This window comes from Geotrypetes seraphini, chromosome 12, assembly GCF_902459505.1.
Source record: "Geotrypetes seraphini chromosome 12, aGeoSer1.1, whole genome shotgun sequence".
NCBI lineage: Eukaryota > Metazoa > Chordata > Amphibia > Gymnophiona > Dermophiidae > Geotrypetes > Geotrypetes seraphini.
Window position 1 is genome coordinate 71,533,565 of NC_047095.1, and position 24,249 is coordinate 71,557,813.

General features: G+C 43.6%; 1 protein-coding gene across 5 annotated transcripts in view; it reads left to right on the forward strand.

Annotated features, from left to right (window-relative positions):
• Positions 1-24,249, forward strand: part of KIF2C (kinesin family member 2C) — a 181,781-nt gene that overhangs the window by 1,108 nt on the left and 156,424 nt on the right. For all 5 annotated transcript variants that reach the window (XM_033917078.1, XM_033917083.1, XM_033917079.1 and 2 more), the window contains exons 2-3: positions 7,458-7,552; positions 8,157-8,264. In XM_033917078.1, coding sequence (XP_033772969.1) covers positions 7,458-7,552; positions 8,157-8,264 — 203 coding nt within the window. The remainder of the gene's footprint in view (positions 1-7,457; positions 7,553-8,156; positions 8,265-24,249) is intronic.

Below are 24,249 nucleotides of genomic sequence, written 5' to 3' on the forward strand. Positions count from 1 at the left end.
AAACTTACTAAAAAAAAAAAATATATATATATATATATATATTAAAACTAGTCCAATAAAAACATTACCTTATTTCTATTATCTATTTATAAATGTTTAGCAATACAGCTATAATACTACCTTATTCTAAAGCAACAAAAAAAAATCTTTTTCGTTTTGTCATCTCTGGTTTTCTGGTTTCTGCTTTCCTCATCTTCTCTTCACTCTCCATTTCATCCTGTGTCCACCCTCTTTCTTTCTCCCTTCCATTTTTTTCTTTCCATTTCCACTCCCTCCATATTGCTCTTTCATCTCTCCCTTCTCCTTTTCTTCCCAACTTGCCCCTAGTCTGGCATCTTTTTCCCTTCCCCCATGCCCTGGGAATGTCTCCTTCTCCTTCCATCTCTCCCTGTATGCTCTAGCATCTCTTTTCTTTCCTTTCCCTCACTCACTTCCCGATGGTCTGGCATCTGTCTCCTTCCCTTCAATGTCTCCTTCCCCGTCCATGCTCTGATATCTCCTCTTTCCTTTCCCTCCCTCCTTTCTTCCTGGTCTGGTATCTATCACCTTTCCTATCCTAGTCCCATCACCTGGAATCTCATTTCCTTTCTTTTCCTGTGGTCTGACATCTTTCATCTCCTCTCCCTTCCCTGGTCTTCCGTCTCCCCAACTGAGTGCAACATTTCTCTCACCCTCACTTTCTCACCCTGCAGTCAGCAGCACAATGTTCACAATTCATTGCGCTGGTCAGCATCTGGCCTTCCTCTCTGCTGGATCCTGCCTTCGCAGAAACAAGAAGTAGGTGGGGGAGAGCTTGGTTTCCCTTTCTGTGTTCTCCCATCCCTCCCCCTTGCTTCTGCTCTCTTCCCTGTATGCGATCCAGCACCTCTCCCTCAAGCCTTTCCCCACCACTCCATCCTACCGTCAAACTCATGAGATCGCCCACCAAGTCCACAGCTTTCCTTCTCTTTTCCGTCTAATATAAGTTGTGCCGTGATGCAGCACAAAAATCTAAAGCTAGTTCCAAAATCCGCAACCCACAGCTACTCAAAATTTCCCACCCCAACGCCCAATTAGGCAAGAAAACTACGGTTTTGTAAAAAGGGGGGGGGGGGGGTGTATTGTCCGTCCTGTCTGTATCGGAGGCATGCAATGAAGATGGTGTAGAAACATCTAATAGTGGCTTATTGTTCTTCCATATATATTCGTTGTCACTTGTCTCTCTTCTTGCACCTTTAGTATCATGATCTTATACAAACTTAAGATTCTTTCACACACGCATGGATTCACTAGGAACTAGTTGAGTGGAAGACGATAGAGGATAGTGGTCAATGGAGATTGTTCTGAGGAAAGGGATGTTACCAGTGGTGTGCCTCAAGGTTCTGTTCATGGGCCTGTTTTTTAACATTTTTATAAGCAATTTTGCTGAAGGGCTGTCAGGTAAGATTTGTCTTTGTGGATGACACCAAAATCTGCAATAGAGTAGACACCCCTGATATGGATAACATGAGGATGGATCTAGCAAAGCTTGAAAGAATTGTCTAAAATTTGGGGCAGCTAAAATTTAATGCTAAGAAATGCAGGGTCATGCATTTGGGTTGCAAAACCCTGAAAGAATAGTAGTTTAGGGGCAAAGAACTTATGTGCATGACAGATGAGCGGGACTTGAGTGTGATTGTGGCCAAATAGGTTGAAAAGGTGATGGCGAAAGCTAGACGAATGCTAGGTTGTATAGGAAGAGGTATGCAAGCCAGTTGACAACCTTTTTGTCTCTATCCCGTTTGGAAAAAGAACAACCTTGAGCCCTGTTTTGATAGTTTATACGCCGCAACTCAAATACCTTAGCCAGTCTTTATTCTAAAACTAGTCTTATAGCCCGTTACATTAACGGGTGCTAGAATATGTGTGTCTGTGTCTGTATTTATTTCTTTTTCTCTCTCTCCTTAGCCTGTTTCTGTATTTCTTTCTTTCTGTCTTTCTTTTTCCTCGGCTGTCCACCACCACCCCTTGCCTGCTCCCCCTGTCCATTCTCCCTTCCTTTTACCTCCCCTGTGTCCACCACAATCCCTTCACTGCTCCCCTTATCCAGAGCAGCCCTTCTCCCTTTGTTTTAACTCCCCCCTGTCCAGCAGCACCTCTTTCCCGCTCCCCGTGTTCAGCAGTAGGCCTCCCTTCCTTTTTCTGTCCCCCCTACATCAGCACCTCTTCCCCTGTCCAGCAGCACCTCTTTTCTGCTCCGCCTGTCCAGCAGTAGGCCCCCCTCCATCAGCACCTCTTCCCATGTCCAGCAGCAACCCTTGCCTCCGTTCTTTTTTGTTTGCTCTCCACCGACATCCGCCTCAAGCCACCGCGGCCTGCAGGCACTGACAGCCTCTGCGGCCTGCTCCCACTCCCTCCTTGCCGTCGTGCGCCGTTCCCCCCCCCCCCTCCCCTGGGGAAGCTTCGTGCGTTTCCGGCTTCGGCAGCCTCCTGTCTGCGGGCCGCCCTCCCGTCTGTGCGCACACATCTGCGGGGGGAGGAGGAGGAGGCCGGGGTTGCGCGGAGCAGCAACGACAGAAGCTCGGCCGTGCAGCCAGCGCTAGGCAGAGCCGGGGTCGGGCATGGACCTTGCGCCGCCCGGGCCAGCTCCTCACTTCGCTCGTGGAGGCGATCGGCGGCTGGCTGCGGTCCCTGGGCCGCTTTCAAAGTTCATTTTTTAGTTCAAAGCCGACGCCGCAGCTCCTCTCTCGATCCCCACCTGGTGCGGTTCGAGAGAGGAGCCGCGGTGGCGGCTTGAGCTAAAAAATGAACTTTATCAGGTAATTGCAAGTGTTTAAGCCCACAGCCAGAGAGAGAGATGATAGTAAGCGTGCATGCGCACTCTTGTGGCCACATCCCGACAGATCAGATCTCAGGGAACATGCAGCAAGAGATTAGCACGTTTGAATTAAGGCAAAGTTCTGTTCTGTAAGTTTTCTGCTTTAAGCACTTTGCATTTCCCCTGACGAAGCCGGTAAAGGTGAAACGGTGGCCCCGTCGGGTCTTAACTGCAGTGCCATCATTTACCATTCAAAAGATAAGTGCTGTTTATCAATTTATGCACTATCAGTTCTTGAATGTTTGATATTTGATCATTTCACAATAATTTATAAAATCTATTCAAAATTGATTTAAAATTATTTAAAAATATTTAAAACTTATTCTATAAATATAGTATTGATGCTGACCTGATATCAAATTCTAGCAGTATACTGCTTGACTTCAAGGTCTCTGAGGCTTGTTACTACACAGTCACTGCCAGTTACAGAGGTGATTTTGGCTCTTTTGTATTTGATTTTCTGGTTTTAACATTTTATATGACCAATTTTGCTTTCTGTACAAGTTATGCTTGATAATTAAGATTGAAATTAATAAACATAATTTAAAAAAATGTAAATACACCACATCTAGTGCACATCCTCTATCCCAGGGGTGCCCAACACGTCGATCGCGATCGACAGGTCGTTCGCTCAGGCGACCCCAGTCGATTGCAGAGCGGGTTCCCTTCTTCCCTTCTTTTTTTTCCCATCCTGATTGGCCCGCCTCTTGAAGAACGCTGGCCAATCAGAGTGCTGGAAGGGCGGGGTGAAGGGCGGTGGGGGATGGAGCTCAGCGCACCACAAGAAATAGAAGTGCCTGTAATGATTGAGGTAAGAGCCGAAGCCTAGTGCTGCCCGATATACAATTTTAAAACCCCCAAAATCGGCCTCCCAATCAGTGGCGTACCGGGGGGGGGGGGGAGGAGGTCCGTCCCGGGTGCACGGCTTGGAGGGATGCACAGCCGTCCGGTCCTCCTGCCCTTCCTTTCCCCCGGTCCGCGCTCGGGGCTGGCACCTGCCTGGTCCTGTACCGCCACCCAAATGGTGCTGTTGGTTATCGCCAGACTCGCGGGAGTTGACGGCACCATTCGAGCGTCGGTGCGGGACCAGGCAGGTGCGAGCCCAGAGCGTGGACCGGGGGAAAGGAAGGGCAGGATGACCCGGACCTGGCCGGCTGTGCACCCCTTCTAAATCCTTTGTACTTGTCTTTTATTCAGTTCCACTAATGAGCATTGTGACACATGGGGCAGTTCTTGAAGGTATGTCTCTTCTACATTTCTTTGTTTTCCTGTGCCTAAGTATTCTATTAATTTAACTTCCTTGTTCCTGTGGGGATCTCCAAAGGGGACGAATGGGAGACAGTCGGTGGCAGGTGGTACTTTAGCAATTCTTGCAGGTCGCCATAGGCCTCAGGTCTTCCCTTTGCCTGGTCCTGCCCCTCCTCTGAGTCAGAGACAGGATTGGGGCAGAGGGAAGACAGCTCCTGAGGCCTATGGCAACCTGCAAGGATCGCTAAAGTACCAGCGATCCTCTCTGCAGACTGCTCTCTGCTGGAATTAGGTAAATGGATGTGGGGAGGGCAGGCCTTCGGGAGGGGGGGGTGCAGTCCTTCAAGGGGTAGTGCAGGCCTTCAGGGGGGGAGTCAACCTTTGGGGGGGAATGTGCAGACCTTCAAGGGGGGGTCAGGCCTTTGGGGGAGGGGGGTGTAAAGTGAAACACATGTACATTTCTTTTTCTGGGGACCCTGGTGTAGAAGTACATGGAGGGAGGGAGAGAAGGGGTTCAAAGAGACGTACATATGCCGGACTTTGGGGAAAAGAAATAATGGGTCTTAAAAATAGAGGAGAGGGAGAGAGATGGTGGACAATGGGATTTAGGGAGGGAAGGAACAGACAGGGAAGAAGTTGGAAACAAGGGATGGTATGGAGGGAGGAATAGAGATACTGGATAGGAAGGTAATTGGGAAGAGAAAGGGAGAGATGGTGGACCCTGGGGGGTGGGGAAAGAGGGAGAGATGAAGGATGAAAGGGTAGTTGAGAACAGGTGATGAAAAAAAGGAAAGATGCCAGACTTGGGGGAGGGAAGGGAAACAGAAGGGTTGGACAGAGATGGAAGATGGATGGTTAGCATGGTGAAAGAAGAAAACAACAAATGGGCAGGAGACCCTGGCAAGTGAGTTATCAGAAGACAACCAGAGCCTGAGACCAACAAGATTTGAATAATGTCCAGACAACAAAGGTAGAAAAAATGATTTTATTTTCAATTTAGTGATCAAAATGTGGCCATTTTGAGAATTTAAATCTGCAGTCTATATTTTGCACTATGGCCCCCTTTTACTAAACCACAATAGCGTTTTTTAGCGCAGGGAGCCTATGAGCATTGAGAGCAGCGCAGGGCATTCAGCGCAGCTCCCTGCGCTAAAACCCGCTATTGTCTATTTTTGTATGGTTGTTACTGAAGTGACATTGCATAAAGTCATCTGCCTTGATCTCTTTGAAAAAAACCCCAGAATATAAATGATAATTAACATTTTCTCTGCGTACAGTGTGCTTTGTGTTTTTAAAAATATTATTGTTGGTAGATCATTTTGACTTGGTCATTTTAAAAGTAGCTCGCAAGCCCAAAAAGTGTGGGCACCCCTGCTCTATCCAATTCTCTGGTCACCCAGTCAAAGAAATTGATCAGATTTGTCTGACCAGATCTACCTCTAGTGAATCCATGTTGCATCCAGTCCTGTAATCCCCAGGATTCCAGAAACTTGACCATTCTCTGTTTTAAAAGTGTTTCCATTAATTTTCTTACCACAGAAGTCGGACTTACCAGCCTGTAATTCCCTACTTCTTCCTTACTTCCACTTTTGTGGAGAGGGACCACGTCCGCCCTTCGTCAGTCCTCTAGTACCACTCCTGACTCAAGAAACTCGTTGAAAAGGTCAATCAGCGGATCCACCAGGACTTGCCTAAGTTCTGTCAGCACCCTCGGATGTACACCATCCGGCCCCATCGCTTTGTCTACCTTTATTTTAGCTAACTCCTCACGAACACAACCCTCTGAAAATTAATCAGGGTCTATTACTCCTCCATCTCTATTCACGTTTGTCTTCTGCGGTCCCGCTCCTGTCGCTTCAGCTGTGAACACAGAGCAGAAATATTTGTTAAGCAATTCGGCCTTTTCTTTATCAGATGCTACATATTCCTCCCCTTCACTTTTGAGTCTCACAATGCCACTTTTGCACTTCTTCCTATCACTAATACATCTACAAAATGTCTTGTCTCCCCGTTTTACCTGGTTAGCTATTTTTTCTTCCATTTGCATCTTTGCTTTCCTGACTACATGACCAGCTTCTCAACTTTTCCAGATACGTATTTTTGTCTGTCTTTCTCTTTCTGCGATCTTTTGTAGTTTATGAAAGCTAACCTCTTGTTTATTACCTTCTCAGCTACTACTTTTGAGAACCAAAGCGGCCTTCTTTTCCTCTTACTTTTACTTACTTGCCTCACTAAAAGGTTTGTCGCCCTTACATTCACTCCTTTCAGTTTTGCCCATCGAATTTCCACACCTTTTAACCATTCCCACCCTGACAACAATTCCTTGACGTAAACCCCCATCCAAACAAAGTTAGTTTTTGCTTTTGAATGAGCCCTCTCTATACCCATCTTAATATTAAACCGCACCATGCAAGATCACCCAATTTTGAATCTTTGGCAACTGGAAGAGGCAATGAGGGCATCTTCCGGGAGAAGCTGATGGCAGCAGCTCCCCTCATTACCTCTGCCAGCTGCTGAAGATTAAAAATTGCAGCAGCTGGAGAGGAGGTAGACAGCGGAGTTAGGAATTGGAGAGAGAGGTCGTGGGGGGAAGCAGCATCTGAGGGAGGGAGGGCAGGATGGGAGGGGGTAAAGCACTAATACGGTATGGAGGATGGGAAGGAGGACCAAGAGAAAGTTGGGGTGGATGTGAGTGGAGTGTAGGCCAGGTCATGTGTTCATTTTTGTTTTCACAAATATGGTAACCCTAATTATGTGCAATACCAAAATTGAATGTTGAACGTTGAACTGGGTAGTCTGAGCAGGGGAAGAACACTGCTCACGCTGGGACGGGAGAAGTAGAAAGAAAGCTGAAAGCAGGAATCAGGAGAGAACAATAGGTGTGAGCTTAGAGATGTGCTTTCTCTGACTCCATTCTGGGGTGGACATTTGACCTCCTGAAATATTGGCATTTTGCTTTTTCATTGCTGGTAGACTAGGGGACACTCAAAAGTATTTCCATGTAACTTTATTAAAACAAATAGGATGACGTATATTTTTCCATTCCAATGACTAGTTAAGCCCTGGAACTTGTTGCCAAAGCATGTGGTAACAGCAGTTAACATAAATGGGTTTAAAAAAAGCTTTGGACAAGTTCCTGGAGGAAAAGTCCATAGTCTGCTATTGAGACAGCCATGGGGGAAGCCACTGCTTGCTCTGGGATTAGTAGCATGCAATGTTGCTACTCCTTGTATGTGTGACCTGGGATTGGCCGCTGTTGGAAACAGAAAAGTGGGCTAGGTGGACCATTGGTCTGACCTAGTTTGGACAAGCAATTAATTAGCTGTCATTTTCTTCTTATCTGCCCTCACTAATGTAGTATTTCTTTTATCAGGTTTAATTCACAGTGCCCAGGTTATCTCTGTGAATGAGGACAAATCCACAGTGTCTGTGGAATGGGTGGAGAGTGATAGTACAAAAGGAAAAGAGGTAAGCAAGGCAAGCTGTATCATGACATGTGCTGCTCACAGGTATAGCTCTTTTTTTCCACGTATGACAACTTTTTTTTTTTTTTTGTGCTGTATGATCCTTTATCGGCTGAGATGGTGTAACATAAGAAGCCGCTGCTGGGTCAGACCAGTGGTCCAGCAAGTCTGCTCATGCGGCGGCCCCCAGGTCAAAGACCAGTGCTCTAAATAAGTCCAGCCTCACCTGTGTACGTCCCAGTTTAGCAGGAACTTGTCCAGCTTAGTCTTGAAACCCTGGAGGGTGTTTTTTCCCCTACGACAGACTCCTGAAGAGCGTTCCAGCTCTCCACCACTCTCTGAGTGAAGAAGTTTCTTACGTTTGTACGGAATCTATCCCCTTTCAACTTTAGAGCGTGCCCTCTCGTTCTCCCTTCATTTTTATTTTCCAGTCTTTTATTCTTTGGGCAACATAAGGCTGCATGCAGGCTATAAACCAGATTAATTTTGGGGACTTCAAATGTTACCTTGCAAACCTTCCATAAGTACAGTAATTATGGCAGATGGATGAGGGTATTATCTTTGAGAGAATTTTGGCCTTTCTAAATTCTTTTCAACTGTTGTGGCAGATTAACTTTGACGATGTGATGGCAATAAATCCGGAGCTTTTTCTGGTTGTCTCTTCTGCTCCCCACGTGAAAGAGAATTTACCACCCCAAGGAAATGTGGCTATGTCGGTAAGTTGACTCTAAAATTCCTCTTCTGAAATTGTTGGTCCTGATCTTGTTGCTGTTGCCTAGTCCTCTGCTGGAAGGTTAGTCATTGCACTAAAATGTTTAATCTTCTGTTGAAACATGTTTGCTTACTTGATAACTGATTATAGTGTGGTGATGTTTTATGCGACTCTGAACCCCAACATTGGAAATGAGAGCAGCCAATCAGAGATGAGGGTCCTTCAGGTATATGGAAAGAGATGAGGGATTTAGACTTGTTAGGAACTGGGCAACCTTCTGGGAAAGGGGGAGCTTGTTCCAAAAGGATGGACCACCTTAACCGGGATGGAACCAGGCTGCTGGTGCCAATGTTTAAAAAGGAGAGAGCGCAGCTTTTAAACTGAGATGCGGGGGAAAGCCGATAGTCGCCCAGGAGCGGATGGTTTGGTGTAAGGTATCCTTGAAGTAAGGTTTTGCCCCCAACATAATAATAATAACTTTATTCTTCTATACCACCACAGTCGAATGATTTCTAGGCGGTTCACATGTAAGGTTTTGGAGGGGTAAGCAAATAAGCCCCAATGATATAATGTGGCAACCTTACAATCCGCCAGACCTGGGTTCGATACCCTCGTTGAAGATTCAGTAGGCAATTGGAAGAATTGGAGTAGACTCAATTATAATTTCTGGTGGATTTAAGGGCAAGTTAGATGCATATCTCCTCGAAAGGCACGTAGAGGGATATGGGTGACTAAGTTTTCGCCAGGTTACACCTGGCTGGGCCTCCGTGGGAGCGGATCACCGGACTTGATGGACCCAGGGTCTGATCCAGAGATGGCAGTTCTTATGTTCTTAATTCGTTGTGTCACATTTATAAAATGGAAAGAATAATAGCTATACAAAAAAAAAGGGAATTATAATAAATTTAAAGAGATCTGGAGGCCATTGACAAATTATTGTAATGAATAGATACCATTTTCCATTACAAGTACAATTGTAAATGTGGGGATGGGTGGGAGTTCTAAATTTTATTAATTGTTTAGATTAATAGAAAAGAATATTTATACGAGTTATTTGATTGAATTAGTTAAGGATAGGGTGGGAGGGAAGGGAATAAACTTTATGTATTAATGTTATAAAAGAAAGAAATTCAAGTGATGTATTCAATTTCAAATGTTTAATTATTTATACACTTGTAAGATGGAAAAATGAATAAAGAATTTAAAAAAAAATGAAGATTCAGTAGGCAGTAAAATTACTGACAGACAGCTAAGAGTGATTGCAGAAAGAGGCTTAATCGTACAGAAAAGCAAGATTTATAAAGATACATCAAGCATTACAATTAATGAGAGAGAAAAGACAGTTTACCTGCCTTACAGAGTTCAGAGGAAAGAGAGAGGGGGGTTGTTCTAACCTCCCACATTTCTATTGAAGTTAAGTACCCCTTATCTTTTGTAAACTGTTTGAAACAATGATGAATAAATCGAGTAGGGTGTGAGAGACCTGGAGAAGAAAAGGAGAACCTGTCCCCCTAGACTGGAGTTAAATGTAATTTTCAGTTTCACTCTAACAAGGATTTCTGATTAACCCTAACTGGGTATATCTTAAGCACCAGACATTAACACATCTTAGCTGTACTAAGGACCTTTGTTACCTTTAAGTACTGATGTTAATTTAGGCATTCTGGGTCAATCTAAGGCTGTTTGCACTGACATGCCCTAAGGTCAGATATGAATGATATGATCTCCCATAGGCCTTTGATGACATTGGTAAGGCCAGCAAGTTAAGGCTGGGCTGACACATGCTAGGTGAATCTGTCAACTAATCAGGGAATTTCTGGCTACTCCAGCCCTGACATACTGGCAGTATTTTCAGGTCCTGGGGTACTATAGTGGTTCCTTGGGCCAGGGTCCACCTGTGCCCACTGCAGGATGCGCTTATTTCCTGCTGGAGTCCATAACGGGACCTATTGCATGCCCAACTACTCTGGATGGCAGAGGCTCAAAACAGTCTAGCCTGGTGGTTGTCCCCTCCTTATCCAGGGGGCTTCCCCTCCAGATCTCTGAGTGGGTGCTTGATCTCTTCAGCTAGGGTGCTATTTGTCTGGACAGTCCAGTTTGAGGCAGGTGGTCCCCCTCAGAAGTGGTTGATCAATTGCCTGGAGCTTTGGGAGATTTGGCTGGCTCTTCTCCACTTCGAGCGTTGTCTCTGGAATTGAGCTTGGTGTGTTGTCTGACAACGCCATGGCAGTGGCTTATCAATTGCCTGGGGGGGGGGGCACCTGGAGCACACCTCTGAGCATAGACACACAACTTCTCTTCCAGTGGGCAGAAAACCACCTTGTGGGCAGAAAACCACCTTTCAGCTGTGCACGTGGCTGGGGTGGACAATGTCCAGGCGGATTATCTTGGTTGTCACTCTGGTCCCTGGGAGTGGTCTCTATCCCAGAGGGCATTCGACTGCATAGTGGAGTGCTGGGGTCGCCCCATGTTTGACCTCATGGCATTGGTGGTCAACAAGAAGGCAGATCAGTTCTTCAGCCACCATTGTGAAGCTGGCAGCGAAGACTTGGATGTGGTGGTGCAGCCTTGGCCACTGGAGGGTCTTTACATCTTTCCTCTGTGACCCATGACTGCTGAGATGAATTGCGGCTCACAGGGGTTGGGTGATTCTCGTGGTACACCAACCTGGTTCATCTGCAGCTGGATCAGGGACTCAGACTTCATTTTAATCCTCGTCTCTTCTTGCAGGGCCCAATTGCGCTTCAGGATGCGGACTGCTTTGGTCTTACGGCTTGGCTATTGATTGTGCATCTTTAGTCCGCGGGGGCTATTCGGCCATGATTGCCACTCTTCTCTACAGCAAAAAAAGTCCTCTGTTGCAGCCTATGTGAAAACTTGGAGATGTTATCAAGCGTGGTATGTCCAGAAAAACATAGATTCATCTGCACCATCGGTACCTCTGATACTAGAGTTCCTTCAGGGCGGACTGGTGAAAGTGCTGGCTGTAGCTTCTCTTAGGGTCGAGATTGCCAGTCCTTCCTGTCTGGGTTCCAAGCAGTTTTTGAGGGGTGCGCTGAGGCTACGGCTTCTCTGTCTGGCTTGAAATCTCAACCTGCATCTCTGGCTCATCTGCCTTATGAATCCTTGGAGCAGGCATCCTTAATGATCTCACTGTCAAGACTGACTTCATGGTAGCCATTACTTCAGCCCGTAGGGTTTCAGAGCTTCAGGCTCAAACCTGCTGGATCCCTTTCTTAGGATCATGGATTCCGGTGTGTTTCTGCACACTGTTTTCTCCTTTCATCTGAAAATAGTCTCTGCCTTCCACATTAACCAAGAGGTTTGACTTCCTACCTTTTACTCCCTCTGGTTCGAGGGAGCAGGACCAGGTGTTCAAGTTTATTAAAAATTTGATATACTGGGGGCGTGGCTTGGAGCCACAGTAAGATGGTCGGGTGATAGTGCAGCTCCTTTATAACAGGTTAAAGATATAAGAAAATAAGCTGTTTCTCAGTTATTTAAACTATTTCTGTGTTCGCCTTTGATATTATGGCATCGAGCAAACAAATGAAGGGGGAAATAGCCGGTACGAGTTCAGGTTCAGCGAAGAGATCAAAAATAGATCCGGCGACTCCTTCAAAAGTACCGCTGCCAAAGGATGACTGCATTGACATCGGAGTTGAGCTTAGGCAAATTAAGGAAATTGTTTTGGGTAATTCGCTAAAGATATGAGGCGATTGAAGTGGCTAGCCTCACACAACAAATGACAGTTATGGAAGTTAAAGTGGATCAGATGGAGCGAAGGACTGAGGCGAATGAATTTGAAATTCGGCAGTTGAAGGCAGATAAAAAATAATTGATAACTTATCAAAAGATCTTGAAGACTGCATTAACCGTGGAAAAAGAAATAACTTGAGAATAATAGGGCTCCTGGAAGGAATAGAAAAAAACGATCCGGTGGCATTTTTAGAGAAGTTTTTACCTAAGATCTTGCCGCTTAAATTTGCATATCCGATTGAGTTTGAAAGAGCTCATAGGATCCCGACTCGAAGGTTAAATAAGCAGCTGGGACCGCATCCTTTAATTTTCAAGTTATTGAGGCATCAGCAAGTGATAGAGATCCTCAGGTTGGCAAAAGAAAATCGAAATTTAAAGTGTCAAGTTTAATAATTTATTAGAAAATCATGTTGGACTAATATATGATACAATATTATTTGGAACAGCAATGAGAACACAAAGTCAGATTTCAGCTAACAATAATAAACTTTTATTAATTTTAACAGGGGTCGCCATACAGCAAATTACTCAGAACTGGAAGGATTACACTAAATTGAATTACACTTTTTGGTGGAATTCAATTTGTCATATATATAAAATGGAAAAAGTATTGGCAATACAACAAGGTTATATTAAAAAATTTAATAAAATATGGGGACCATTGACAAATTATTCTACTGATCAGATATAATAACACATGTATAGAACATATAGAAGGGGTAGGGAGGGAAAACTATTGTAATATTAATATGATGTAAAATTCTGATAAAGGGTTTATTTAATTCACATTGTAAGAACATTTAATAATAATTTCAAGTGTTTTTTCATAATTGAATGTATTACATGTATTTCAATTGATGTAAGAATTTAAAAAAAGAATAAAAAATATTAAAAAAAAAAATAAAATAAAGTGTCAAGTTTCAAAAATCTTTATTGTGCCTGACTTTGCAAAGACTACTGCACAAAAAAGAAAGAAATTGTTGGAGCTGAGGCCAAAATTGAAAAGTCTTGGTGCTAGGTATGGTATGATATACCCAGCCATAATGAGTCACATATGAAAATAAGATTTTCAATTTTGAGGACCCTGCAAAATTACAGGAATTTTTGGATAATTGTGAAAGTCCCATGTCTTCATAAATTATTTTTATTTATGGAAATTTAAAGGTTTGGATGGATGGAATCTTTTTAAACTAACAATCTAAACGGACATGGATGCTAGCTGTAGATGTCAGCATTCTCTTTGATATGCCTGTTTGGTTTATTCATAACTTATTATAGACAATGCTCTGGATATTTATGCACATCTTACAAAGTGTATGCTGTAATTGATGTGTATGAGTTGTTAAAGTATAGACTGGAGTGTTGGATATGAAGTCATTTATGGACCTGCCCTGAATGAATTCGTTTTTTGTTTGGTTTTTTTTGACTGCTGCAGTGGTTCATAATCCTTCTTTTGACTAATCTCTGCTCTTCTTTTTGGTTGAGGTACAGCATGGGATTGTATGCTGATCATATTTCTGGATTTTGTTGGATATGTTATTTGACTAAAATGGCTAAGCATAGTATGATGCTCTTGGGATTATTTCATATAATTGGCATCATACTACTAAAGTTTCTTGCCTAAACTGCAGATTATATGGAGAGAGTGATTTATTCATATCGCTGAAAAGGAGTGTATGGCATTAAGAATTTGCATATATCATTATTATAAAGTTTTAGTATGCATAATTTTGTGCCAAACCATTTTTTTTGTGTGCAAAATATTAGTTTAATTTGAAAATTAGACAGACTGACAGGGTTAATTTTGAAAGCGGAAGTGACATTAAACTATCTCTATAGTAAACATGAAAGCATGGTGGCATCAAAGTGGAAATAAAAGGATGGATGAACTGTTAAAATTTAGGATTTTAAGTATTCAATCTTAATGTGATAGAAAATTTTTATAATATCTACTGATTGCTTCTTCTGTGATTTCTTAGATTTATATTGCTTCAATTTTTATGAGTTGTTATATATGGGATTTTTAAATTTTATTTTAAAGCTTTTTAAAAGAAAGTGATATGAATTTTATTAATGTTATAAATTTTAATCAGTCAGGAAATATTATAGATTTTTGGTTTAATAAAAATAAAAGAATGCAGTTTAGCTAACCATAGTTATTTATGTTCATATTCTATTAGTACATAATAAGAGGATGAATTTGAATAGATGCTGTTTTATTGATATAGATACTAGAAGTTGATGTGTATTCATTATGATTTTGAGTATAATTATTAAATTATGCAAAATTTATGTTTGGATAACAAGGTTATTGGTTATATGAGTATCTGGAAAGTTATATATTACTAGGGTAATGGAAAATAGTGATTGGGTAATTTCTAATTAAATAGTTTTGGGTCAATTTGGGAATTTCAAATAGTTTTATCAGATCGGCCCACCCCTAAGAAGCGCAGAGTAGTGGTCATCAGGGATTCGCTGCTGAGGGGCACCGAGGGTCCAATTTGTAGATCAGACCTGCAATCAAGAGAGGTCTGCTGTTTGCCAGGGGCCAGGATCCGGGATGTAACCGCTTGCCTGGACAGACTCATCAAGCCCCGTGACCACTTCCCCATGATTCTCATCCACGTCGGAACCAACGACACCGCCAGGAGCACCCCGGAGAGCATATCTGAAGACTTCAGAGGCCTGGGTGAGAAGCTGAAGAGGATGGATGCACAGGTGGTCTTCTCCTCGATCCTCCCAGTAAAGGGCAAGGGCAGTGCCAGGGAGGATCGCATCCAGAGGGCAAACAACTGGCTGCAGGGATGGTGCAAAGAGATGAACTTTGGGTTCTTGCACAATGGAGAGGCATTGCAAGGACTACAGGGACCAGACGGGTTACACCTGACCAGAAGAGGGAAGAACGTCCTTGGACACTGTCTAGCCTGCCTACTACACAGGGCTTTAAACTAGGTAAGTTGGGGGAGGGTACGGGCACAAACAACCTACCTGGCGAGCTTAACTGCCAATACTTTTTTGAGACTAAGGTAAGTAAACACCGATCTGGGTCAGGGGAGAGTGTACACACTTTCAAGTATGGGGTTGGCTCACATTATAATTCTGGGTCACATTGTAATTCTGGGTCTAAGGGGAGTACACATTGTAATTCTGGGTCTAGGGGGGGTACACATTGTAATTCTGGGTCCAGCGAGAGAACACATTGCAAATTGTACTAAAGGAGTTCAAGTAGCCCAAGCGGGAATACCCCCACAGGGTACACACATTTCCGAGTCTGGGATAGGAACACACTGTAGTTCTGGGTCTGGGGAGTCCGAGATAGGTGCACATTGTAACTCTGGGTCTAGGGAAAGTACAAAACATGCGAATAATGCTAAAGGTGTCCAAGTAGCTCAAGCGGAAACATCCCCACTGAGACATAACAAACATACAACATGGAGGGCTATGTACGTAAATGCCCACAGTCTGGGAAACAAGATCCTGGAATTAGAAACAGAAATGAGGAATGCCGACCTGGATGTGGTGGTGATATCCGAGACCTGGCTCACAGACTCCCACGGGTGGGACATGGTCATACCGGGTTACAACTTGCTTCGCCGGGACAGGGAGGGCAAAATGGGAGGAGGTGTAGCATTATATACTAAAGATGACATTAAGGTCACCAGAATCGCAGATGTCCACTACACTGGGGAATCCCTTTGGGTAAATTTGGCCAGAGGGAAGGACAAATGCCTGTATCTTGGCGTAATATACAGACCCCCAAGACAACAGGATGACCTAGATATGGAATTAATCGGATATATAGAGAATATCACCTTGCGTGGGGACACAGTATTGTTAGGTGACTTCAACATGCCTGATGTGGATTGGGACACGCTTTCCTCTGCTTCCGGCAGCAGCAGGAGGCTATTAAACTCTATGAAGGGAGCAAGACTCAGGCAACTGGTGTTGGAACCAACAAGGGATCTGGCAATACTGGACCTGATACTTACCAATGGAGAAAGTGTCACAGAGGTCTCGGTGGGCGACACATTGGCCTCCAGTGACCACAACATGGTATGGTTCAATCTCAGGAAAGGTTTCACTAAATCTACCACACTGACCAAGGTCCTCAAATTCAAGGACACAAACTTCAAAGAAATGGGAGACTTCGTTCACCAGGCGCTTTAAAGCCAAGCAGAAACCGATAACGTGGAAGAAATGTGGTCGACTTTGAAAGCCACCATACAAGAAGCAACAAACCGCTATGTTAAATCAGTAAGTAAACGGCGAAGGAACAATAAGCCACAGTGGTTCTCTGCGGAGATTTCGGACCTCATCAAGGAGAAGAAAAAAGCATTCATCTCTTACAAACAATCAGGGAAACAGGACTCTAGGGAAGTCTATCTGGCCAAGTCAAAAGCAGTCAAAACAGCAGTTAGGGAGGCCAAATTCCGCATGGAGGAGTCTCTAGCGAAGAACATCCAGAAAGGAGATAAATCCTTCTTCAGGTATATCAGTGACAGAAATAAGAACTCATGCGGGATAGTACTTCTTAGGAAACCAGACGGAGACTATGTAGAAGCGGACTCGGAAAAAGCCCAACTGTTAAATGAATTCTTCTGCTCAGTCTTCACCCGCGAGGCGCCAGGACTCGGCCCTCAGCTACAGACAAGGATTGACGCAGATGACCCGTTTAGTAATTTCGAGTTTACACCCAGGGGTGTCTACTGCGAGCTGTCAAAGCTTAGGGTTAACAAGGCAATGAGGCCTGACAACCTACACCCCAGGGTGCTCAGGGAGTTGTGTGATGTCTTGGCAGAACCACTATCCGCGCTCTTCAATCTCTCCCTTAGTACGGGTAATGTCCCGTTGAACTGGAAGACGGCTAACGTTAATCCACTCCACAAGAAAGGCTCCAAGATGGAGACAGCAAACTACAGACCGGTGAGTCTCACATCAATGGTGTGCAAACTAATGGAAACTCTAATCAAACGCCAATTGGATACGATCCTGAACGAGGAGAATCTACGGGATCCCCGTCAACATGGATTTACTAAGGGGAGATCCTGCCAATCCAACCTGATCAGCTTCTTTGACTGGGTGACGAGGAAGCTGGATGTTGCGGAGTCCCTGGACATCGTATACCTGGACTTCAGTAAAGCATTCGATAGCGTACCACACTGCAGGTTGCTAAGCAAGATGAGTTCTATAGGATTGGGCGACACATTGACGAAATGGGTTGGGAACTGGCTTGGAGGTAGGCTTCAGAGGGTAGTGGTGAATGGCACCCCCTCTGAAATGACGGAGGTAATCAGTGGAGTGCCGTAGGGCTTGGTCCTGGGCCCGATCCTATTCAACATCTTTATAAGAGACTTGGCAGAAGGGCAGCGAGGTAAACTAACATTATTCGCTGATGCCAAACTAAGCAATGAAGTAGGCAAAAGCACAACAGACATAAATTCAATGTCCAACAACATGATGCACGACCTACTCCTATTGGAGCGCTGGTCTAGATCCTGGCAACTCAGCTTCAATGTCAAAAAATGCAAAGTCATGCACCTGGGCAGCCAAAATCCATGCAAGACTTACACCCATAATGGCGAGATCCTAACAAGAACTGAAGCAGAACGAGATTTAGGGGTGATCGTCAGTGAGAACATGAAAACTGCCAATCAAGTGGAGCAAGCTTCATCCAAATCATAGGTTGCATACGCAGGAGTTTCGTCAGCCGTAAGCCTGAAGTCATTATGCCATTGTATAGATCCATGGTGAGGCCCCACCTGGAATACTCTGTGCAATTCTGGAGGCCGCATTACCGTAAGGATGTGCTGAGACTGGAGTCGGTCCAGAGAATGGCCACCCGGATGGTCTCGGGACTCAAGGATCTCCCGTACGAGGAACGGCTGGATAAGTTGCAGCTGTACTCACTCGAGGAACGCAGAGAGAGGGGTGACATGATCGAGACATTTAAGTATCTCACGGGCTGCATCGAGGTGGAAGAAGATACCTTCTTTTTCAAGGGTCCCGTGGCAACAAGGGGGCATCCGTGGAAAATCAGGGGCGGGAAACTGCACAGGGACACCAGGAAATTATTTTTCACTGAAAGGGTAGTTGATCGCTGGAATAGTCTTCCACTTCAGGTTATTGAGGCCAGCAGCGTGCCTGATTTTAAGGCCAAATGGGATAGACACGTGGGATCTATTCACAGAGAAAGGTAGGGGAGGGTCATTGGGGTGGGCAGACTAGATGGGCCGTGGCCCTTATCTGCCGTCTATTTCTATGTTTCTATGTGTTAAGGTCTTTTTGTTTTTATATGAGAGAAAGTTATTTAATATATGCAAATTTGAGCTTTTATTGGGTAAAATGGGTTTAAAATTCTCAAAAAATTAATTTTGAGATGTCAGATTAATTAGATATAATTTGGGTTGATTAATTTGGATAGCTTATTATTGTTAGAGAATATGATATAAAATTTTGACCTATAGGAGTTTCTTATCACCTGTTACCACATGTGTTTCCAAGTTTTCACTTTTATTTAGGGGGGTTGGGTGGGGGTAGGGTAGAGAGAGGGAAAGTGGGTTATGGGAGGGAGGGATTTTGTTTCTTTAGATTTTGAATTTGGGTAAAAGTGATAATTTAGTTTGTTTTCAATATAATTCTATTTATTGGAAGATTTATGGAAGTCTAATTTATACATTTGTACAATGATTCTTAAAATATTTTCGTTAAATGTAAATGGCCTAAACCATCCGATTAAGAGGAAAAAAAACGCTCTTATTCTTAAAACATCAGAATGCGGATATTTGTTATATCCAAGAGACTCATCTGTCTGCTGAAGAGTCCAAAAAACTGGTGGGTAATTAGGTGAAGCATTGTTTCTTTGCCCCAGCTGTGGGGAAAAAAGCTGGAGTTGCTATTTTGGTTAACAAAAAATGTAATGCAGTGTTCAATATGATAGCTTCAGATCCTTTAGTAAGATGGTTGCATGTTGACATGAGTATGGGTAATACTACTATGACGCTTTTCAATGTATATGCCCCTAATTCGAATCAAATAGTTTAAGTCTCTGCAACAGTTGGTTTTGCCACTGGCTGCTTCTAATTTAGTAGTGGCAGGAGATTTTAATACTGTTATGGATCCGTTAATGGATAAACCTAGTAAAATTATAAAGTCATTAGGTTTAGATAATTTTGTACAATCTTCTAATTTAAAAGATATATGGCGTATTCTTCATTTTAATGATCGAGAGTTTTCTTTTTGTTCCCATGTTCATAAATCTTTTTCAAGAATAGATTGTTTTTATTTCGGATCATTTAATACATCAGGTAACAAGCCTCCATTGATCCAATTATTTTGTCTGATCATGGTGGGGTGTAGGTTGAATTTAATGTTATTGATCAAGATAATAGACCAATATGGAGATTTGATAACACGTTGCTTGCAGATCCAAAATTTTGTGAAGATTTTCAACTAAAAATTAATGAAGATTTTCAAATTAATAGTACTGAGGAAATCTCTATGGAAACTTTATGGGATGCTTTTAAGGCAACCATGAGAGGGCAAATTATTTCATATTCAGCTTATGTTAAGAAACAAATAAAAGAGCAATTTTTAAATTCTTTATTCATTTTAAAACTTTCATCAAGTACACAGATGTGAAAACAGTACAATTATACATATCACTTGACAATCTTACTAAATATATATAAAAATTACTACCCTCCCCCCCGTTATGCCCACCCTTTTTCCCCAAATGTGAATATTAATAAATAAAGAGCAATTTTCTAACTTAGAAAAAGAAATTAAGATTTTAGAGTCAAAATTGATGGATAAATGGGAACATTCCACATTACAAGCTCTTTTAAAAACTAAATGTAAGTATTATTATTATTATTATTATTCTTTATTCTTATATACCGCCATACCCAGTGAGTTCTAGGCGGTTTACATCAATTAGCAAATGATCTGCATTGACAAGCAGATTTACAACAAAATTAGAAGCAGATTTACAGCAAATTACAAGCAGATTTATGATAAATTACAACTATTTACAGCAGTCAGCAGTGAAATTACAGCGATTTACAACTGTCTGCAATGAGGGGAAGATTTACAACAATATAACAGAAATTGCAGGTTTGATCGAACTAGATAAGGGAAGTAGAGAGTGGGGAAGGGAGGGTCTAGTGAAGGAGGAAGGGGGCAGGGGTGGGGCAAGTGTTGTGTGGGGTGAATGGAATATTAAGGGTCGTGTTTGCTGAATAGGTAAGTTTTTAGTAGTTTTCTGAAGGCAAGGTAAGTGGGGGCCTCGAGTATCATCTGGGCTAGCCATGGGTTCGACTTGGCTGCTTGGAAGGCGAAAGTTCTATCGAGGAATCTTTTGAGAGGACAGTGTTTTGGCGAGGGGAAGGTGAACAGTTGAATTCTGCGTGATGTCCTGTTGCAATAAAGGTTAAAGTGGGTATTTATGTAACTTGGAGAAGAGCCGTTAATCGATTTGTAGCAGAAGCATGCGAATTTAAAAAGAACTCTAGATTCAAATGGTAGCCAGTGTAGTTGGTGATAGAAAGGGGTGACATGTTCCCATTTCTTTAGGCCAAAGATGAAGCGCACTGCGGTATTTTGGATTATTTTTAGTCTCCTGGTAGTTTTCTTTGTGGCGTTAAGGAAGATGATATTGCAGTAGTCGAGAATGCTGAGGATGGAGGATTGTACAAGTAGACGGAATGCAGTGTCATTGAAGTATTTTTTTATGGTGCGAAGTTTCCAAAGTACCGAGAAGCTTTTCCTAACGATGAGGTCGGTATGGTTATTTAGGGACAGGTTTTTGTCCAGCGTGACTCCCAGAATTTTTATGGTCGGATCGAGGGGGAAGGTCACTCCTTTTAGTTGAATTGTGGTTTCCTTGATTTTATCTTTGGGGGAGGCTAGGAAAAATTTTGATTTGTCGGGGTTTAATTTCAGTCTGAATGAAAGCATCCAGAGTTCTATCTGGTTGAGAATGTTTGTGATGTGGTCGAGTAGTTCTTGTGAAAAGTTGGTTAGTGGGATGGCTATTGTGATATCGTCTGCATAAATGAAGAATTTGAGATTTAGGTTGTGTAAGAGTTTACCTAGGGAGGCTAGGTATATGTTGAATAGGATGGGGGATAGGGGGGAGCCCTGCGGGACCCCACAGGTGTTGTCCCAGCAGTAAGAGAAAGAGTTATTCTTGAGTACCTTGTATGATCTATTTTGTAGGAACCCCTGAAACCAATTGAGGACCTGGTCTGAGATGCCAATGTGAGCTAGGCATTCAAGGAGAATGGTGTGGTCGACCAGGTCAAAAGCACTGCTCAGGTCGAATTGTATGATCAGGGCACTTGAGCCCTGACTGAAGAGCGTGTGGAGGTGGTCGAGAAGGGAGGCTATGATGGTTTCAGTGCTGTGGTCCGTGCGAAATCCTGATTGGTTGTCACATAGAATGTTGAATTTTTCAAGGTATGCGGAAAGTTCCGCCTTTACCAACCCTTCCGCTATTTTGGTAAATAGGGGGATGCTGGCGATCGGCCTATAATTAGATGGGGAGTTAGGTGGTTCTTTCTCGTTTTTTAGAATTGGGGTAATCATTATATGACCTTGCTCCGACGGGAAGTTTCCTTTGGATAGTAGGTAATTAACCCATGTCATCATTTTTGCTTTAAAATGGGGGGGGGGGCAGTTTTCATGATATTTGGTGGGCATGTGTCCAGATGGCAGTAGGAGTGAGTATACTTGTTGTAGTAAGTATTGAAGGTTTGCCAATCGGTTAGTGCGAATTGTTTCCAACTAAGGTCGACTCTGGCTCCAGGATCTGGGTTTGATAGATTCATGTCTGTGAGGATGGGGAAGAGCTCGAGGGGGTTGGGGCTGGCGGGTAGTGTTGTTCTTAATTTTTGGATCTTGGTATTGAAGAAGTCGGCAAGGGTGTTGGCGGTTAAGGTGGATTCTTCGTGTAGGTTTGTGCAGGTTTCTATGTTGTATAGATCGTTGACCAGTCTGAAGAGGTTACTGCTATTGGTTTTAGGATTACCGATTTTGTGGGAGTAGAAGTTTTTTCTTTTTTCGTTAGTGAGGGTTTTGTACTGTTTTAATTTTTGTCTCCAGGCCAATCTGTGTTCTAAGGTTCCGGATTTTTGCCATAATCTTTCGGCTTTTCTGAGATCCTTCTTGCATAGCAGCAGTTCAGGATCGAACCAGCCCTCTTGGTTAGGGGTTCTTATTCTGCGGGTTTTTGTGGGAGCAATCTCGTTTAGTATGTTGGTACTATCTTGTATCCAGGAGGTCATGATTTGTTCCGTATCTTCTATTGGATTGGTGTTGATTTCGAAATGGGACCAGAATTCCATTGGGTCAATCTTTCCTCTGGTAGTGTGGGTTTTGATGATTCTTGTTTTGCCGCTTTTAGGAGGTTTGAGTTGGCATCCAATGGTGAAGCTACATAGGCGGTGGTCGGACCAAAGGGAGTCTGACCAGCTGCCTTGTTTCCAATAAAAAGTGGGATTGGCCTGTTCCTTGGAGGATAGAGTTACCAGGTCTAACTGATGTCCTCTTTGGTGGGTTTTGATCGGGGGGTGTTTGTCAAAGCCTAGTTGGGAGAGCAATGACCAGAAATCCGAGATTTCAGGTTGGTCAGTTTGCTCGAGGTGTATGTTGATGTCCCCACACAGTAGGTTGTATTGGCTTGTTAGAGAATTGGTAAGTAGTGATTCAGCGAAGTCGTCTTTGGTTGTAGTCCATTTTTTAGGGGGTATGTAAAATAAAGTGATGGTTAGTGAGGAGGGCAGAGATGTTGATGCTAGGGCGATGGTTAGAATTTCAGAATTGGGCGAAGAGGTTGTGTTGAGAATGGAAGCATTGAGGTGGTCTCGGAAGATTATTGCTAGTCCTCCTCCTCTTCCCCATGTTCTGGCTAGAGAGAGTATCTTAAATCGTGGTGGTAGACAATCTTTAATGATGATGTCTTTGTCTGAAAGCAACCAGGTTTCTGTGAGAAGGACAAAGTCGGGGTTATTTTCGGTCAGCCAGTCTTTGATTAGTGTGGATTTATTCCTCATTGATCTGATGTTCAGGTAAAAGCCCTGTAGGGACTGGTGGTTGGTGTGATTGGGTGGGGAGTAGTGGGAGTACGCCAGTTTTTTTAGAGTTCTTGGTTTTTTTGGGTGGGGCTTGGTTGGTTTGTAGTGGTGAGGGGGGCTGTTGGGCGAATAGGTGTGAGGGTGGTCTTGTGTGGAGTGGAGAGTGTATGTGGGGGTTCTGGGTTTTACCGATCGGTGCAGCGTGAAGTGGATGGGAATGGGGGATGCATTGGAGTTGTCTGCGTTGCAGAGCCTGGAAGAGAGCAAGAGGAGTAGCAGTAGAGCTGCGCATTGGTGTGTGTTTGGCCTGGCCATTGTGAAGGGCTCGTCCAACTGCGGTTGGAGAGGTTGGGGAGTTTCCTGCGGGTGATTATAGGGGGGTAAAAAAGGGGGCAAGATGACTCAGGATGTGTTTTGTTTTGTTTTTTTTAATTGTGTTTTTGCTAGGGAGGTCAGGATTAGTGCAGAGGGGAAGACGGTAATTGGGGGGTATTAGATTCGCGGGTCGAAGAGCGGTTTAGTAGATTCCTGTATAATATCCTGTAGGTTAAACAATGTAGAAAGGATAAACAATGTAGTTTCAATACAGTGGTGCTATATAATCTGTACAGGTCTAGCAAGGCTATACAACAGAGTATTAAGTAACAGTAATACTTGTCTGGTTGGGGTTATCAGGACTATAACCACAAGACCGGGAGTCTAGATAGTCGGTGCTGTTGGGTCTGTCTCGTGGGAAGGAGTTCCTTTTTGGGGTTGAGACAGTTGTGTCTTAGTCGGGCTGCTGGGACTGTGACTGTAGTGGAGATCAGTGGTTGTCTCTGATCTCTGTGGTCTGGGCAAGGCTCTGTGGTCGGTAGGCTGGTATCGGAGGCTGCCTGTGCGGGTGCCTCACGCAGGTGCTTCGCAGTCGGGTTCCTGCTGGTTCGGGAGGGGGCGGAGCAGTGCTCCCACGTTCCTCTCCGGCTGTGCAGGGGCGGTTCTTGGCGGCACGCAGTCAATGAGATTTCTTCTAAATTAGTAAGGAATGATATTTTTTCGCAGCAAGCTCTGTATTATGGAAGCTCTAATAAGGCGGAAAGACTATTGGCTAATTATCTTAAAGTAAAGAAAAGGAAAACAAAAATAAGTATAATTAAAGATGAAAAAGGAGTTACACAT